The sequence below is a fragment of the Antechinus flavipes genome, chromosome X (genome assembly GCF_016432865.1).
Source record: "Antechinus flavipes isolate AdamAnt ecotype Samford, QLD, Australia chromosome X, AdamAnt_v2, whole genome shotgun sequence".
Classification (NCBI taxonomy): Eukaryota; Metazoa; Chordata; class Mammalia; order Dasyuromorphia; family Dasyuridae; genus Antechinus; species Antechinus flavipes.
This window is the reverse complement of record NC_067404.1, coordinates 6,385,703-6,402,574: the sequence shown is the minus strand read 5'-3', so window position 1 is coordinate 6,402,574 and position 16,872 is coordinate 6,385,703. Positions and strand designations below refer to the sequence as shown.

The following is a 16,872-nucleotide window of genomic DNA, read 5'->3' as shown; positions in this document are numbered from 1 at the left end:
GGTCCCGTGTGTGGGTAAATTCCCTGCCCCTCTCCCTCCAGCAGAATGGGCTAGCTGTGTCCCAGGTCCTCAGTCTGCCTCCCTCTACCCTCCGATTGGATTTGTCTTTAAAATTGGGTCTAAGGAACCATTTGGGGCTGTTTGCAGTAACTACACAAACAGATGTTCCTCTGGCACGGAGGGCTTTGGTTTCCCAGGGGATCAATCGTCCACAGAGTTGACCCCGGAGCCCACCGGTTGCTCTGGACGAGCTGGGCAGCTCTCTTCCAGACCCTGAGGCATGGGTGGTCCTCATTCCAGAGGCATCTCAGGTTCCCTGGGAATTCAGTTGGACTGCACTCGAGTCCCCTCCTCCTGGGGCTGCGTCTTCTGTGCCTGACCCATCCCATCCCGCTGCCTTTCCCTCCCCTGCTGGCTCCCTATCACTGAACTTCTTTTGAGGTTTCCTCTCCAAAAGGAAGATGTCCAGTCACCAACGGGCCCTTGAGGTCCTTAGCCGGGTCCCTGGACGTCGTTAACATTTTGTGGATGTTTGTATTTCAGTATAATGAGTTTCTTTCGCAATCCTCTTACTTTATGCATTGAAATACATGGTTTTGAGTGGAGGCCCAAAGACTTCCTCAGGCTTACTTACCCAGGGGCCACCGACCCAGCAAGTCTGGGAGAAAGCAGCAGAGGGTGATGCTGCTGCCAGCAGCACGTGACACACCCAAGTTCTATCTGAACCAGACCCAAATGGGATTGGGAAACACTCAACGAAATGAACGGAACCTATGTCCAATCGATGTACTTCCAAGGTAGGGAGTCTTAGATAAATAAGACAATAAAACACAGATAGCGTCACGTTCGAAAACTGTCGTTATATAGCCCGTGGGGGCCGCAGCGTAGTAGATGGAGAGCCTCGGAGTCAGGAAGGCCTGGAACCAAGCCCGGCCTCTTACACTTGCCATCCGTGTGATCTCGGCCAAGTCACTTCACCCGAGCCTCAGACAACTCTCTCAAGATTCTAGCTTAGGACAGAGGCAGGTAGGGGTGGTCAGCCCTGCCCTTTACATATATCACCCCTCCTCCCAGGCTGCCCTTCACTTCTACACACCCTAGCCATTCATCCCGGAAGGGGGGGAGGGACGGCTAATATGACAAGTGCCCTCCCAGAGGGCACTAGCCCAGGGGCCCCTCAGGTCCGCCCCACACCATCTCCCTTTCCCTGGCACAGGTCCTCTCCCGATGTGACATCTGTCTGGTGCAGGAGGTCCGTGATATCAAAGGCACAGCCGTGTCACTTCTCCTCCAGGAACTCAACAGGTGCAGGGGTATGGGGTGGTGGATCTGGATTTGAATCCTGCCTCTGGGTGACCTCAAGCAAACCCCTTCCTCTCTGGATCTCAGCGTCCTCCACTGTCAGCGAGCTGGTTGGTCACCACTAGCTCTAACATCCCCTTGTTTTCCCAGAGGTTGCCTAAAGCTCAGGAAGGAGGGCAGACGGGAACAGAGCTGATGTGGACACGGTCGGGGCAGAGGGGAAGGGGCAGGCTGGAGTCTGTGTGGGGGGATGGGAGCGCTTTCTCAAAATCCTGTGTCTCAGAACAGGGCCGACCGTGGCCACAGATACGAGGCCCTGGGAAGTCGGCGCTTGGGCCTGGGAAGCTACAAGGAGCAGAACGTTTTTGTCTACAGGTACTAGAGAGCTCTCTGCTCCTGCCCGAGAAAAAGGGGGGCCTGCCGCTGGAGAGGGCCACTGAGCCTGGAGCCTCCTTCCCCCAAGTTTGCCTTCCCTTCAGAGCAGATGTGGTTTCCGTCATGGACTCGTACCAAGTCCCAGAGGCTGAGCCGGGGAGGGCAGAATCCTTCCTTCGGGGACCCTTCGTCGCCCGTTTCAGCTGGCCAAATTCAGGTATCTTCTCTTCCTCGCGCCTGACCCCCACTCTGCCCCACCTCAGTGTCTATTATCCATTGTCTAGGATTCCCAAAAGGCACACGGGGGGATCGACAGCCTGGGAAACCACCCGGTCCACTCACTTACGGGAAGTGGGCAACTGGGCAAGTCAGGCAACCTCTCAGAAACTTCGTTTCCCCCTTATTTAAATCAGGATCCTACGCTCTTCTAGAGTCACTGGGAGGCAACGTACCGTTAGAGATGGGATAGGCCACCGTCTGGGCTCTTCCCCTAGCCCTGCCCCCCAGAGCGTTCTAGCCATCTCTCTGGGAGTTCTGCTTCGTTGAAGGATCCCAGCCTCCCACCCCTACCCCAGACAAAGAGCCCGTCTCGGAGAGAGAGGAAGATGGGACATACAAAGTAGGAAATGAGAGCAGGGCTCGAGGGGGCGCTCGGGGAGAGTAAGAGGAGAATGGACACATCCACCGCTTCTCATCAAAGTTCAAATGTGCCAATGGGCAGCTGAGGTCAAGACGAGTCCCTCTGATCTTGGTCAAGTCACTTGACCTTGGAGAAGTCTAGGGCCTGGGCAATTCCCTGACATCACAGCTTGGTAGATTCAGACAACCTAGGTTCCTATCTAATATCTGCCACTTGCAAAGGACCCTGGGCCAAGGCTCCTTCCTCTGGAAGTAAGACAATTGAATCAGTAACTTCTAAGGACCCTCTAATGAGCTCTCTCTGAACCAGAAAGTTATGAGGCAGCTGTCACCAGCAGTGATGAAGGGCATCATCACACCAGAAGTTATGTGCGTGGCTGAAATCACAGGGCAAGACCGAAGAAACAGTCAAACAGAGGTCCGGGAGATGGAGGAGGGGGGGTCCTCAAGGGAGAGGGGACTCAGGGACAGCATTTGGAGCAGGTGGCATCTGCACCAAGACTTGGAGGGAGATTTCACCACCCAGGGACGTGCAAGGTCACCTGGGACATGGGAGCCAGATCAATGGGGGGAGGAGAAGAGGGGAAGGGTAGCAGAGGAACAGGGAGAGTCAGCCAGGCTGGGATATGGAGCACTCCAAAGGAAGTCACCGAATAACTGGGGGAGGCGGCCCCTGGAGGCCCATGACGGACAACAGAGAGAAGGGAGGGTGTGAATGTAGTTTCTTCTGCGGTGGTGCTCTGATCGGGGCGGTGGCGTGATCGTATCTGTACGTCAGTTCTCAGAAAAGGGAGAACCTAGAGGCAGGGAACCCCGGCAGGAAGCCCTTCAGGCGCCAAGTTGGGGACTGATAATTCAGGAAGTGGTCCTGCCAGCGACATCTCCGGGTAGCCGGGCCCTGAAAGCACCAGGGCACTCTGGGCTGGGGATCCAGCTTCCGGGAACGGGGGTGGGGAGAGGAGGAGGTGGAGCAAGATAGCTGAGATCATCTGTGTAAAAATGACAACTGAAGTCCTGAGAAGAGATGAGATCACCAAGGGAAAGAGAGACAAAGACAGGGACAGAGACACACTGAGAGAGGCGGGGACAGAGAGAAACAGAGAACAAGAGAGAGACAGCAAAAGAGAGACACACTGAAAGAGACAGAGAGCAAGAGATAGACATACAGAGAGAGCAAGAGAGAAACAGAGAGAAAGAGATAGAGACAGAGGGAGAGATAGAGACAGAGAGACACACAGAGAGAAAGAAACAGAGAGAGCAAAAGAAAGACATACAGAGAGAGACAGAGCAAGAGAGAAACAGAGAGAGAGAGACACAGAGATAGAGGGAGAGACAGAGACAGAGAAAGAAAAGGCTCTTTTTTTTTGCCTATAACCCTGGGTGTAAAGACAGAGCAAGAGAAAAAGAGATAGAGACAGAGACAGAGAAAGAAAGAGAGAGATAGAGAGAGAGGGAGCAAGAGACACACAGAGAAAGAGACAGAGGGAGGAAGAGAAAGAGCAAGACAGCAAGTGTGTCTCTACACACAGAGACACAGAGAGAGCAAGAGACAGAGACACAGAGAGGGGGCCAGAAAGAGAGACAGAGACACACAGAGAGGGGGATAGAGAGCAAGAGACAGAGATAGAGATACAGAGAGGGAGACAGAGACAAAGACACAGAGAAGGAGACAGAGACAGAGACAGAGAGGGGAATAGAGAGGGTGAGACAGAGACACAGAGAGAGAGACAGAGAAACACAGAGAGGGGGACAGATAGAGAGAGAGAAGAGTGGGCTCTTTTTTTGCCCATAACTCTGGGTGTAATATAGTGTCAATGGAACATTTACCGATAATCCTAACTGGGCAATCCCCATTCAGTTGGTACGGGGTTTAAGAAGCTGGGCTCCGGGGGATGGGAGAAGCCACAAAGAAGGGGAGACAGAGGACCTCATCGCTTCAGTAGCTCCAAAGGCTCCAGAAAGGGCCGAGGGATTGAGGACTGAAAAGAAAACATAGCGTGTTTCTACCCTTGGCAAGAGTGCTCTGTACAGTGGTGGGGTAAGCCGAGGTAGCAGAGGGACGCCACCCGGATCTGAGGACCTTTATTAATTAGCCCCCTCTGCCCGCACTGCAGATCCTCGGAACTTTACTGAGGGGAATCCTCAGGTCAGAAGGAAACTCACCGAACTGAATTCTGAATGGATCTGGGGGGGGACTGGGGGGGGGCCTTCTGACTTTGCATCCGATCCCTTCGGCAGTCAGTCCCACGAAACCAATCGTCCTCAGAATTATTTACGTGCCAGGTACCGGGCACAACACTGGGGGTGCAAAAGGAGAAAAGGACAATCCCCACCCCTTAAAGAGTCTGTAAACTCTAATGGCAAACAAACAACTAGGGACAAATGAGATACATATTAAATAGATCATGAACAGAAGGAAGACACTGGAATTAAGAGTTGGGGAAAACTTTCTGTAGGTGAGCTTTTACTTGGAGTTAAAGGAAGCCAAGATTAGGAGTCAGAGCCAAGGAGGGAGCACGTTCCAGGCTCTGGAGAGAGAGCGCATGTTCCATTTTCTCTGGCGACAGAGCCAAGACATGGCCATGCTCATGGACTGACCGGGAGTCAAGATCTGGATCAGAGTCCATGAGGGGATAGGCTGCAAGACTGGAGAGGTAGGAGGAGGCTAGGTTGGGAAAGGCCGTGAATATTAAACACAGCATTTTGTATTGGCTCCTGGAGTAAAAAACAAAACAAAACACTGGAGTTTACTGTACAGGGGAGTAACATGAGGGGACATATATCTGGCCAAAAGGAGGATGGACTGGAGTGAGGAGACTCATGGAAGTCAGAGCCACTAGCAGCTACTGCAACAATCCCTGTATCAGGTGATGTATCTGGATGTAGGAGTCTGTCCTAGGATGGGGGCAGCGTCAGAGGCGAGAATGGGCACGTACCGAGATGTTGTAGAGATGAGATGGACGGGCCTTGGCAACAGTTTGGATATGGAAGGCGAAAGAGTGAGTTCAGGATGACTCCTGCGTTGGGAGCCTGAGGGACCAGGAGGAGGATGGTATCTTCTGCAGAGATAGGGAAGGGGGGATGATTCAGAGAAGAGATAACGAGTTCAGCTGTAGACATGTTGAGTTTCAGAGGTCTACTGGACATCCAGTTTGAAAGGCCTGGAGGGTGAGCAATTTAGGTCAGTAGAATATGGGGCAGGAAAAGTGCGAAGAAGAATCCAGGAGACCCGGTGAGATCAGCAAGTGAAATAGCGTAGAGGGGCGTCAGCCCGGGACAGAGTCCTTGAGGGACCCAGTTCGAAGGCGTGAAGATTCAGCAATGCAGACACAAGTCAAAGGGGGCAGAGAACCAGGGGAGAGAGAGGGCGTCCTCAAGACCTGCAGAGAAGAGAGGATCAGGGAGAGAGCAAGTAGCCGTTTTCAAGGCTGCAAAGAGGTCAAGGCCGATGGAGAAAAGGCCATTGGATTTAGTGACTGACTTTGGAGAGGGCAGTTTCAATAGAGTGATGAGGTCAGAAGCTGCATTGTGAGACGAGGGCGAAAGCACCTATTGTAGGGGGCCTTTTCGAGTTCACTTACAAAGGGCAGGAAAAATATTCCCGTCGTTTTTAAAATAGAGAAAGGATGAAGGATCAGGTGAGGTTTTTTCCAGACGAGGGGAGACATACACGTTAGTAGGCAGCTGGGAACGAGAGTGTCAGGATGATAAAGGGGCCATCTTTTGGGAGGGAATGGGGTGGCATGGCCCAGCAGCAGTGAGGGCCCACACCAATTTGTAATGGTGTCATTTTGTCATTTTTTTTAGCATGTAAGTGTGAAGGCGGCAAATGGTGGGAGGGATCCAAGGGAAAGGCTGAAGCCTAGCCTGACGTAATCGGGAATATTATTGGGGAGAGGGGACTCCAGAGAAGACGCTAATGTGGAGCTGAACTATCTCACCAAAGGGGTCACTTTCAATTTTAGTCAATTATTCGTGAAAATAAAATGTATGTTTTTTCCCATTCAAGTTCCCAGAGACTTCTGGGATTCTAGGGAGAGAAGCCCTGAAGGGATAATAGAAGAAATATGGCTCCCAGTCATTAAAATACAGAAATGTTTATGGCTTTATTCTCACAGCATGTCTAACTAGGCAAATTTCCCCTTCTCTGGTGACTTACTGATATCAGACTAAGGGAGCAGGGGAAAAAATGATGCGAGAAAGCCGATCTAGGGGAGTGGAATGGGAGAGGAGGCACTCAGGAGTGTGTCAACACTGATTATTAAACCAGGACTTTTCAGGCGGTGAGGGGAGTCGCCAATTTAAACAGACATCAGGAAGACAAGTATATTGGTAGAAACTGAGAAAATGAGGCATTAAACATGAGAATGAATGGGAGAGACGTGAAGGGAGGGGACCAATGGCATAGGGTTAATTAAGGAAACTCCCGGGTGTGGGTCATGAGGTCATCCAGAAGACTTCAAAGGTCCAAGCACCTCATTTTGCAGAAGGCAATGATGATCCCAAGAGGATGCCAAAAAACACCCGTGAACTTAGGAATAGGGATCTGGAGCTGGAAGGGATTTCCCCTTCCCTTCCTCCCAACTTTACAGATAAAGAAATGGAGGCAGAGGTGGCTGAGGCAGTATTCCAGTGATCTTTGTTTTCTGGCCACTCAGCCTTAATGGCAATAGGAAGAGAAAGGGCCCACTCCAGGCTTCAGGCAGAATGCCTGTCTGTGGAAGGGAAGAGCTAAAGGGAAATAGCCAGAGTCCCACGGGGAAGAGGTCCCAGTGGCTGGAATGGGAGCATCGGAAAATATGGCCGACAGGCTCCTTGGAGGTGGCAAGTTGAAATGAGGAAAAAAGGAATGTTTGTGCAACTGGCTAGCGGGCCACCCAGAAGGGGTCTGAAGGGGAGCACAACAGTACAGAAAGCCCTCCTCCTAACAGCTGTCCTTCCTCCCAGACATCTGCAACTTGGTGCTGATATCTCACCACGCCTGCCCCCGAAATGCACCCTGGGAGATCGACCAACTCTACAGAGTTGTCCAGGATGTGAAACAGCACTGGAATGTGAAAGTAAGAGGGCAGAGGGTGCAGAAGCCTAGGTTTCTGGCCCACCAGCCAGCAGTCCCCCAAGTCCCTCTTGGGAAGTCTCCCGCCAGTCACATCTAGTCACACCCCATACAGGCCTGTGTGTGCACGTGGCCCTGGTTAGGGTTTTATTCCTTGCTCAGCAAGAATTAGACTGAGCTTCCAGATCAGGAAAGTAGACCTCAAGCCTTAAGAGCTCAAAGGACTTGGGGAAACTCAAGCCATAGATGAATTGGTGAAGCTTCCATCACCGTCCTTCATACTCCTCTCCCCACCAGGATGTCATGCTGCTTGGGGATCTCAACGCAGGCTGCACATTTGTGCCTCCTGGGGCCTGGCTGGGCATCCGCCTGTGGAGTCACCCAGATTTCCACTGGCTCATCGGGGACCAAGCTGACACCACGGTCAGCACCAGGACCCACTGCGCCTATGACAGGTGGGAGGTGCTGTCTGTGTGGGTGTCTGCATGTCCCCCTCTTCCCCCCCCCACCCCCCCCAGTAATCTGGGGCTCTGCCACTGTCTTCCTCCATGTTGAGAACGCTATCTGCTATCACAGCCCAACTCCTTGTGGGTCCTGTAGAGCACCATGAGGCCAGAGAGCTTTCTCACCTGTGCTTAGGACCACCCAGGTGCAAGAGTGTTCTTCCAGACCTTCCCGACTCAGGAACTAGTCCCTAACCCGTGAGCAGCCTCTCCTACACAATAGCCAAGCCACAATGACCTGGCTGTTAACCTGGGAGAGATTTCTTCCTCCCTCTCCATTAAGTCATCTCCTCAGCTCACAAGGAGTTCTTCACTATCTCTCTGCTGACATGACACTCGACACGTCCAACACGAAAGCCGTTTTCCCCCAACTCTGCTCTCCCCAGGACCATCGAGGTCATCAACATTTCTCAGGCTCACAACCCAGGAATCATCCTGACCTCCTCACTACCCCCTCCCCCAGCAACCAATAAGACCCATTGATGTCACCTCCATTCTCTCCTGACACTGCCACTACTCTGGTATAGACCTCATCACCTGGGGCCTGACTACTAGCTGCTGGTCTGGGGAGCTGTCCTGCCCCTCTCCAGTCACTCCCCACTAATCCATCCTCCATTCAAAGTGATTTTCCTAAATCACAGATCTTAACACGTTAATCCCCTCCTAGCTGACGGCTCCCTAGCACTTCCCAACCTAGCTCCCTCCCATCTTCCTGACAGCAGGTACTTTGACCCACTGACCCTGGACTCCTGGCTGTCCCATAAGACACTTCATCACTTAACATTTTTCTGCCTCTTCCCTCACATCCTATCATAGTATTCAAGAATCACAAAAGAGCTGGTAAAGATCTCTTGAGCAAATCTGAACAAGCATCCTGCAACATCTATAGCAGAGAAAATATGGAACACATATGGAAGCCCTAAATACAGGGCTTCCCAAGTCTCAGACCGACTGCTTTTGGGTCTTTTTGGCAATGATACTGGAGTGGTTCGCTACTTCCTTCTCCAACACATTTCACAGATGAGACAACAGATAAAAGGGTGAGATGACCTGTCCATCACATGAACTCAGGTCTTGCCAACCTAGACTTAGCACTGTAGTACTTCCTAGAGCTGTCCTGGGGAAGGATTTGATTGGACCACCTCAGGGGACAGGTGTGATGGGGCACAGTGGCCGATTCCCAAGGTCTCTGACAACCCTCCAATTCTGATTCTGCGATTACACTCCTATGGAAGGCTTTAAGCAAAGGCCGTCTAGTCCAACCTCTGCACTTGACAAATAAGGAAGTCTATTCAGAGAACAGGAGTGGGACATGGATCACCACCTCTGCCAGCTGTGACTTGGCAAAGATTTACGTTGTTTTTGTTTTCTCCCAACTGTGTAACTGGTTTGCTCTGCTGTGAATGTTATAGTTCAGGCTTACTCAGGATGCTTACCAGTTTGATTACATTTCAATATTCCAATATGGGTACAGAATTAGGGGGCAAGGACTGAACCTCCCCCTCACTTCTTGTGATAAGGCTCCAGAAAAAAGAAAAGTTCTAGGGATGGTGTGCTAGACTGAGCAATGGGAGGGAAGGGAGTGTAACAGAAAAATCCTCGCTTGCCAAAAAGCTTAAACCTCACACAATTCTGGGCTACTTGCTAGATAACCTCAAGCAAGGTTATTAATCTCCTACTCTGTAAAAAGGGTTATCCCATCTCACTAGTGTTTCAGTGGCACCTGCCAGGAAACTTCTTTTTGAAGGGGCCTCAAGAACATCTAACCAAAGGTATGCCAATTGGCTGAGGTCCCACAGGCCCAGGAGACTCGGGCATGCCAGTCAAATACCCCGTGGCATTTCTGACAAGGGCTCTTCTCTTTGGGACCTAAAAAGGGCCTCAAGAGAAGCTGGGATAGAAGCCATTCCCATATTTCCCTCTAATGCAGAAGGGATCTTCCAGTCAACCTGGGACCTGCAGGCCTCAATGGGCACCATTTCTTCATCTCTGCAGAATCATAGTACACGGGAATGCTCTGCTCCAGGCAATTGTACCCGGCTCAGCCAAAACCTTCAACTTCCAAGAGGAGCTGGGTATGTCCGAGGAGGAGGTAAGCTTTGGCCAATGGGAGGGGAGGCAGCCCGCAGAGGTCATAGGGGAGCAGGTTGGACTCAGCTAGTAACCCTGTTACCTGTTCTAGGCCCTGCAGGTCAGCGACCACTACCCTGTTGAGGTGTGCCTGTATCCAACTCAAGGACACCAGGAGCTTTGAGAGGAACTTACTAGGCTGCTCCAGAGGCCCCCAGTTCACTTCTGCTATGGATTTGGCAGAAGTCAATTGACCAGAATTCTGTACATTTAAAATGCAAGTGCTGCTGCAACCAAAGATTGGTTTTTCTTTCTTTTCAGCGTCCAACTCTTAAGAGGGGCTTGTTTTTTCATGGTGCTTAATACCCAAGGCTCAAATAACCTACACTACAGGAAATAGGACCCTACACCTCTATCCTGAGATTATGGTCAACATTTAACCTCTTTCCCCCAGATTAGACAAGCCATGAAAAGAGCTAATCCAGTGAGAAGGTAACACACAGGTCACTGAGTAGGAACAGTCTAGGTTTATTTATGCCTGCACAAGGTTGATGTCACAGCACACACACCTCAGGAGTGGAGTGCCCGCCATTTGTCCAAGGGGCCTCGGCTGGGGATATACTTAACCCCACAGCCATCAGGAATGAGCCGTTTCTCAGCTATCATATCCTCAAATTCATCAGCATTGAACTTGGTGAACCCCCACTTCTTGGAGATGTGGATCTATGAGAAGGTAAAGAAATAGTCAGCCTTGTCGCATCCATCAGGATGAAAGCATTGCTCTTACTAATGCACAGGAAAGGGGTCAGCTTAAAACTATTAGAGGCAGGAACACACAGCTTTCTTCCACTTAGGAGAGAAGCTCTAAGCCTGGGAGATTAAAGGAAAGAGAATAATACCTTCTGTCGGCCAGGGAACTTGAACTTGGCCCTACGCAAAGCTTCAATCACATGTTCTTTATTCTGGACCTTGGTTCGAATTGACATGATCACTTGGCCAATGTGTACACGGGCAACGGTGCCTTGGGGCTTGCCAAAGGCTCCCCGCATGCCAGTCTGGAGCCTAGGAAGGTAGTAGAGAGGATTAAGACATCACATTTCAAATTCTGTAATTTGAATTATGTTTACTTCTTAGCTAAGTTAGTTTAGCCAAGACAAAAATGTCTCCAAGGTCCCTTAGAATACCTTGTATTGAGAACAAGGTACAAACACAACCAAGGAAATGCTGTTTGCAACCATTGCACACTAACCCAACACTGAGAATTGGGTTAGTCGGCTTAATTGGTTGCAGAAGAGGGTAGGGTAGGAACTACCCCTTTCCCCCAGCACAACATGTACCCAAAGGAGGGCATTAATGCTCATTCTTCCAAGCTTATAGCTACAGATCACGTGAACGCCTTGGCAAGCCAAGGGAACAAACAAGTAGGTCGTATGCTAGCATGTTATGCTGGTTTATTCCCTTCTATCACAGAATGTCAGGTTCGAAGGAACTTGTCTTACCCGATTTGGAGAAATAAGAGCCAACAAATAGATTTGGAACTCTACAATCAGCATATTCTCTGCTAGATGACACTGCACCCTTCTAATGATCCATGAAAGGGATGGGGATACTTACATAACACTACAATCTAATAGCTATTCCAGAAGAAAACTCTTCTTACCTATCAGCCCCAGCACATGATAACATCTTGTTGATGCGAATGACATGGAAAGGATGTAGCCTCACACGAATATGAAAGCCATCTTTGCCACAACTCTTCACCATGTACTTGTTGGCACAGATCCGAGCGGCTTCTAAGGCTGAGGAAGCCAGGAAACATTTTAAGGGTTTTATTTTGACCAAGTCACAAAAAAAAAAAAAAAAAAAAAAAAAAAAAAAAAAAAGAGAGAGAGAGGGAGAGATATTTATGGCAGCTTTTTCATTACCTTCTGATGACAGCTGTTCATATTCATCTGATACCATATGACCACACAATGGAAATTCATCCACTTTTGCTTTCTTTCTGCCAAGGTCAAAGATTCTTATCTTGGCATCTGTATGAAAAAGTGAACAGTCACAAAGCTGTATACCAATCTAAGAAGCTGTTACTTAGATTGCTAATTGTACTGGGGACAGCAGTTAAGGAGAGCCAATTTGGGGCAACTTTAATTTAAGAGCTTCCCTCCCCTTCCCTTGGAAAAGTGTCCACACTTACCAGGAACTCCCCTGCAGAAACGCGACTTCGGGTATGGCTTATTTTTACAGTACCTATAACTAAAAGGACAAAAACAACTCAGTCTGGCTGGATTGTGAGTACTGTCAGACCTATGTTTTGAGATCTTCAAGCAGTTAGTAAGTGGGGGCTTTACAAATAGCTTGTTATCCTGACTATCTGGGTTGCGACTTGGTTATGATCACACTGCTAATGCTCTGAGGCAAGGTTTGAACTCGGCTCTTTAGTGCAAATCCAGCTCTCTCCACTTTTGTCCCCTAGTTGCAAGCAGCTCATCACTAGCAGCTAGATTCTTCATCTGGAGGGAGATATGTTCAATGTGCGCCTGATGAAACAATTAAGTCCTAACCCATTTCTCTTATTAAAAAGACTAAGGCAGTCAAGGCGACGAGGGGGAGAAAGGGGGGGGCATGCAGAAGAGCGGCTGACAGGCGCCATCAGCGACTTCCCGGCCTTTCAAAAGGCCCGTGGTGGCCACTGGGGGGAGGGGAAAAACCGGATCGGATCGCGGGCACACTACATGCAGTAATGGCGGCCCCTCGGTTGCTCGCCGCTCGTGAGCCACGCGCCCGCGCCCCACCCCCACCCCCCGCGGAGCCACCAGACCGCTCGGCCAGGCCTAGGCCGCGGCCGCAGCCTCAGCCTCTACCGGCGTGGCACACAGGCCTTACTCCCCGGCTTCTTACCAGCGGGCGGGACGACGGCCCATGGCGCCGGCGCCAGCAGGGATTGTCTGCAAGAAGAGAAGGGAAACAAAGTCGTCTGTTAGGGCCGGGGCCGGGGCCGGAAGCGGAGCGCGAGGCTGGGCCGGGGCCCAGTCACCGAGACGAGGAGAACTCAGCCACTCGCACTCACCTCGCCGGAAAAGGGACGCCGCTCCCGCTGCGCGCGCATTTTATAGGGCGCCCGCCTCCGCTCCCCTCCCTTCGACCATAGAGTTCCCGGGTCCGGGCGTGCTGACGCTCTGAAACTTCCGTTTGACCATAGAGACGCTGGGCTACAGAGCCTGCACGCTCGGCTGAGCGATGTTGTACGCATGCGTCCTCCTAAGGGAGCGGTCCGAAGGGCCTCGGCCCCGCCCCTTCATGCATAGTCAATCACTTCCTCGGGAGCCTCCCCCTTTTTGACAGCACAGCCAAGAGAAATTGGAAGGAGGGAATTTTCGAGATTTTATCTCAGTTCACTGCCGTCCCCCTTTCCTCCCTCGCCCTACCCCTCTATTAGACCTAATTCGAGCGCTCCAGTAAGAGGCAGCGTCATTCTCCGGTGGGGAGGACAGCCACCGAATGGAGGGGAGGGAGGGGGCCGCGAGGAGGGGGCGCGGTTGCTGTGCTGGGGTGCGTGTGCATCTGCGCGTGCGCGTGCTTCCAGCCCGCTCGCAGCCCCGCCTCCCTTGGCCCTTCTTGGTGGCCGCATCGGTTAATCCGTCGTCGCTTGGTGGAATTCTGGGAAGGCCTTTTTAGCATACGCTTGGGCCGTACCAATGAAATGGCCCGGTTATTTGAGACCAGCGCCGCGCCTAGCCTGTAGCCCTCGCCATTTCTTTCCAAATCAGTTTTTGGAAATTCTCTTTTGGAAAGTTAGTGGCCTCGTAATTAATGGGCGCATTTTATTATTCTACACTCCACTTTGTTTTTCTGGTTCTTTGTGGAGGCGAGCTGGCCAAAACAAAGAGGGGTGTGGTGGGGGTGGGAGGTGGAATCAGCATTACTGCAGATGGGTGGGCCTTGGTGAGAAGGGCCGCCTTTGCCTTTTCAGCAGACTAGATTAAGGAAGAGAAGGGGTGCTCGCAGCCGGGTTGCACAATGGATAGAGCGAAAAGCTTGGAATCTACTGTCAGATTCAAGTTTCATCAGTTGTTAAAGTGGGGGGAAATGATAGCATCTCAGGGAGATGTAAAAATCTCCTAGGGTTTTTACGGGGAACACATGAAGTAATATTTGTAAAGGGACATTTAATTCCTAAGTCCTTTCCCTTCCTGATTTTCCTTGGTTGACGTAGAAACGTAGACAACGTCTGTGGTTTTCTCTTGGCTAACTTTGCTAATTCCTGCATTTTAGTGGCCCTTGAGAACAAAAACCCAAAACACTAATGATAGCAAAATAGCGTTTTCTCTACTATTCTAAAAAGCACCTCACACAAGTTATCCCATTTTACAGATGAGGTGGAGATCTGAGACGGGAAGTTTCAATTGAATGAGATTCTGTCAATGTTGTCACTGCCCCCAGGCCTAGATTTCCAGCAGAATGAGACCACTGGGAGTGGCCCTGAGCCAATTTTCAGCTCAATAGCGGTCCGTAGAAATATCAAGTCCACATCTCCAGCTAATGAGACCACTTAAATTTGAGCTAAGTAGTGAGTGGTCCTGGGCCAATCTTAATGAAACCACTTAACTTCCCCCAAGGGTGGGTCCCTGTCAGGAGAGTTTCAGGATCCCCCCATCGGGGTCTTCCTGACTCCAGGCCCAGCCACTATACTACCTGGCTGTCTGTCCCCTTTACTCCACTCTCTGCTGAAGAGGTAGCCTTTCTCACCAGGGACAAGCCCTCAACCTCTCTGAATGGCTAGACCGTGTTACTCCCCCCCTTTTAGTTTTCATTATACTTTCCTCTCCTTGTTCTCCTCCTCTCAATTGTGCTGTTCCTTCTCAGTGTCCATTGCTGGATGATCCTCCTCAGGGTTGACTTCCAAAGTAAAGGTGTGGCTCTCCAGGGCCCTCTTCCCACCCTCTCTAGGCGACCTCATCAGTTCCCAAGAGTACAATTGTTTTCTCTGTTCAGATGGCTCTCAAATCTATAGATGCAAATCTACTTGTCTAAGCTTCAGTCCATCATCAATGTGCCCAATACCCATTTCCAACTGGGCCAAACATAGTCATTTCGTTTTTTTTAAATTTATTTTTAATTAATTTATTTTTAATGGTTCGTCCTTATATGCATGTTTACCCCTCAATAGCTTTTTTTTTTTTTAATGAAATGGAATCGTCTATTTTACATTAATTTTTAAATACTAAATACATTCATCAGAAACAGGCATAGTGGGTGAAGCACTGACAAGAGATGAGAACATTTTAGGGAAGAAAGAGTGTGTATGAGACATGAGGTGTTGGGGCCAGACAACACAAATAGGCTAGTGGTAGTTGAAAATAAGGAGACTGAGCTGTTTATTAAGAGAAATCATGCTACTTATATATCTTAAAACCACGTTATCATGAAAAGCATTGTTCTGTGACCTGGTTTCTGTTTTCTATGATCTAATTCTCGGAAGCATGTGGTTATTTTCTGGAGACTCAATCTTGTGTAAAGTTCACAATGCCCCAGTAATTGTTTTCTCATAATTTCAAGCTTAAATGCACCCTTGATTAATCTTAGGAGAAGGGGAACATCCTCGTTACCAAAGTCTCCAGCTTCCTGGGAGTTCTCTACACTGAAGAAACTTTCTTCCCTTTCACGTCTCTCAATTAATGACATGTTAAAACAATTTTGAAACAGTTTTTTTAAAGTTGTGAGTTCCAAATTTTATCCCTCTCTCCTCCTCTCTCTTCCCCTCTCCCCGAGACAGTAAGCAATCACAAATAGGTTAGGTACAATCGCATAAACCATTTCTATGTTGGTCAGTTTGTATAAGAATCCAATCATGGTTGAATGACAGCCACAGATTGACTATGAATACAAAAATTCAGCAAACGGCGATAAAAGCATTACGGGAGATTCGATTGATTATATGACATTTACAACAAAGATGTATATTTTATTATTATTGTAAATCATGTGCGCTGCGTCTTTTATATCGGTAAAATTTATAATAAACCATGTGCTGTGTCTATGTGGACTTTGTTGTGGGGAGATCTCATTGTGAAACATTTATTAAGCACAACTTCTTTCATTGTTACAATGTTAGCATTTCACCATCATATACCTCCTTCCAGTTGTGCAAAGAAATTGATCATTTGAGGTTTTTCTTCAGTCATCTTTGCATTTCAAAGTTCCTAATTCAGTTCTGGTCTTTTCATCAGAAAGGCACGAACAACTTCTCTTCCATTAAAAGTTCGTTTTTTTCCTTCCTGTGGGATTATATTTAACTTTGTAGGTTATTTTTGGTTGTAAGCCTAATATCTTCTGCCTTTTGGAATAGAATATTCTAAGATGTCATTTTCACTGGAACACGCTAGTATAATGTCGGAGAAACTGAGGCAAGATAGAGAGTTTTTCATTTTTATTTGAGAGGGAGATATTGTGCTGGGGGCATGTTGCCCCCAGGGCTGATGTTCAAAGCATCCAGTAGCAAACGTGTGGTTCCCATGAAATATATAGACACACGTGGCTCCAAGATACCAGAGGGCAGACCGAAGCAGGGGCAGTCAGAGCACCGAGAAGGGGAGCAGACTATCAGGCCGGTTCTGACAGGGTAGGGAGAGGTACCGGACATTCTGATAAGCTGGGATCAAGAAGAACAATGACAGAATGGGGGGAGGCACTGAGCATTGTGATAAGTAGGGAAGGTCTGGGGTCCTGATGTCTAAGAGAGAAGGTCTTTCTCCTTATTTGGCTTAAAATTTACAGTTTATAATCTTAGCATAGCCAGCTCTAAATTATAGCAACTCTGATGATTAGGAGGGAAGGATGGTATTGCAAGCAGGGGGATTAAGGCAGAACAGTTTAAAGGAAACTGAGGCAGGACAATTAGAAGAGAACTGTGCCACAACACTAGGTCCT

General features: G+C 49.4%; 1 protein-coding gene, 1 long non-coding RNA gene and 1 other non-coding gene across 5 annotated transcripts in view; 1 reads left to right on the top strand and 2 right to left on the bottom strand.

Annotated features, from left to right (window-relative positions):
- The window catches only part of LOC127542441 (uncharacterized), a 182,710-nt gene that overhangs the window by 137,538 nt on the left and 28,300 nt on the right, over positions 1-16,872 (top strand). The gene's annotated exons all lie outside the window — the stretch shown is intronic.
- On the bottom strand, positions 10,454-13,045 carry RPL10 (ribosomal protein L10). 2 transcript variants are annotated; one of them, XM_051968026.1, is made up of 6 exons: positions 12,844-13,040; positions 12,140-12,198; positions 11,871-11,978; positions 11,606-11,744; positions 10,845-11,007; positions 10,454-10,668 (listed from the first exon to the last, which is right to left on the bottom strand). In XM_051968026.1, exons 1-6 carry the CDS (start codon positions 12,864-12,866, stop codon positions 10,516-10,518), a joined length of 645 nt encoding a protein of 214 aa, XP_051823986.1. In that variant the 5' UTR covers positions 12,867-13,040; the 3' UTR covers positions 10,454-10,515. The 2 variants fall into 2 exon arrangements, with proteins under 2 accessions (XP_051823986.1, XP_051823987.1); XM_051968027.1 differs by lacking the exon at positions 10,454-10,668 and having other exon boundaries at positions 10,892-10,997; positions 11,607-11,744; positions 12,844-13,045.
- LOC127543287 (small nucleolar RNA SNORA70) lies at positions 11,103-11,235 on the bottom strand. The gene has a single exon (XR_007949191.1). It is a non-coding gene; the product is annotated as a small nucleolar RNA SNORA70 (small nucleolar RNA).

Excerpts from the sequence above, each read along its gene's own strand:
- RPL10 (XM_051968026.1), bottom strand. The coding sequence starts at position 12,866 with ATGGGCCGTCGTCCCGCCCGCTG. Across the intron at positions 11,979-12,139 it reads TTTCTGCAGGGGAGTTCCTG|ATGCCAAGATAAGAATCTTT; the intron begins GTAAGTGTGGAC and ends TTTTTCATACAG. Across the intron at positions 10,669-10,844 it reads AGTTCCCTGGCCGACAGAAG|ATCCACATCTCCAAGAAGTG; the intron begins GTATTATTCTCT and ends ACCTTCTCATAG.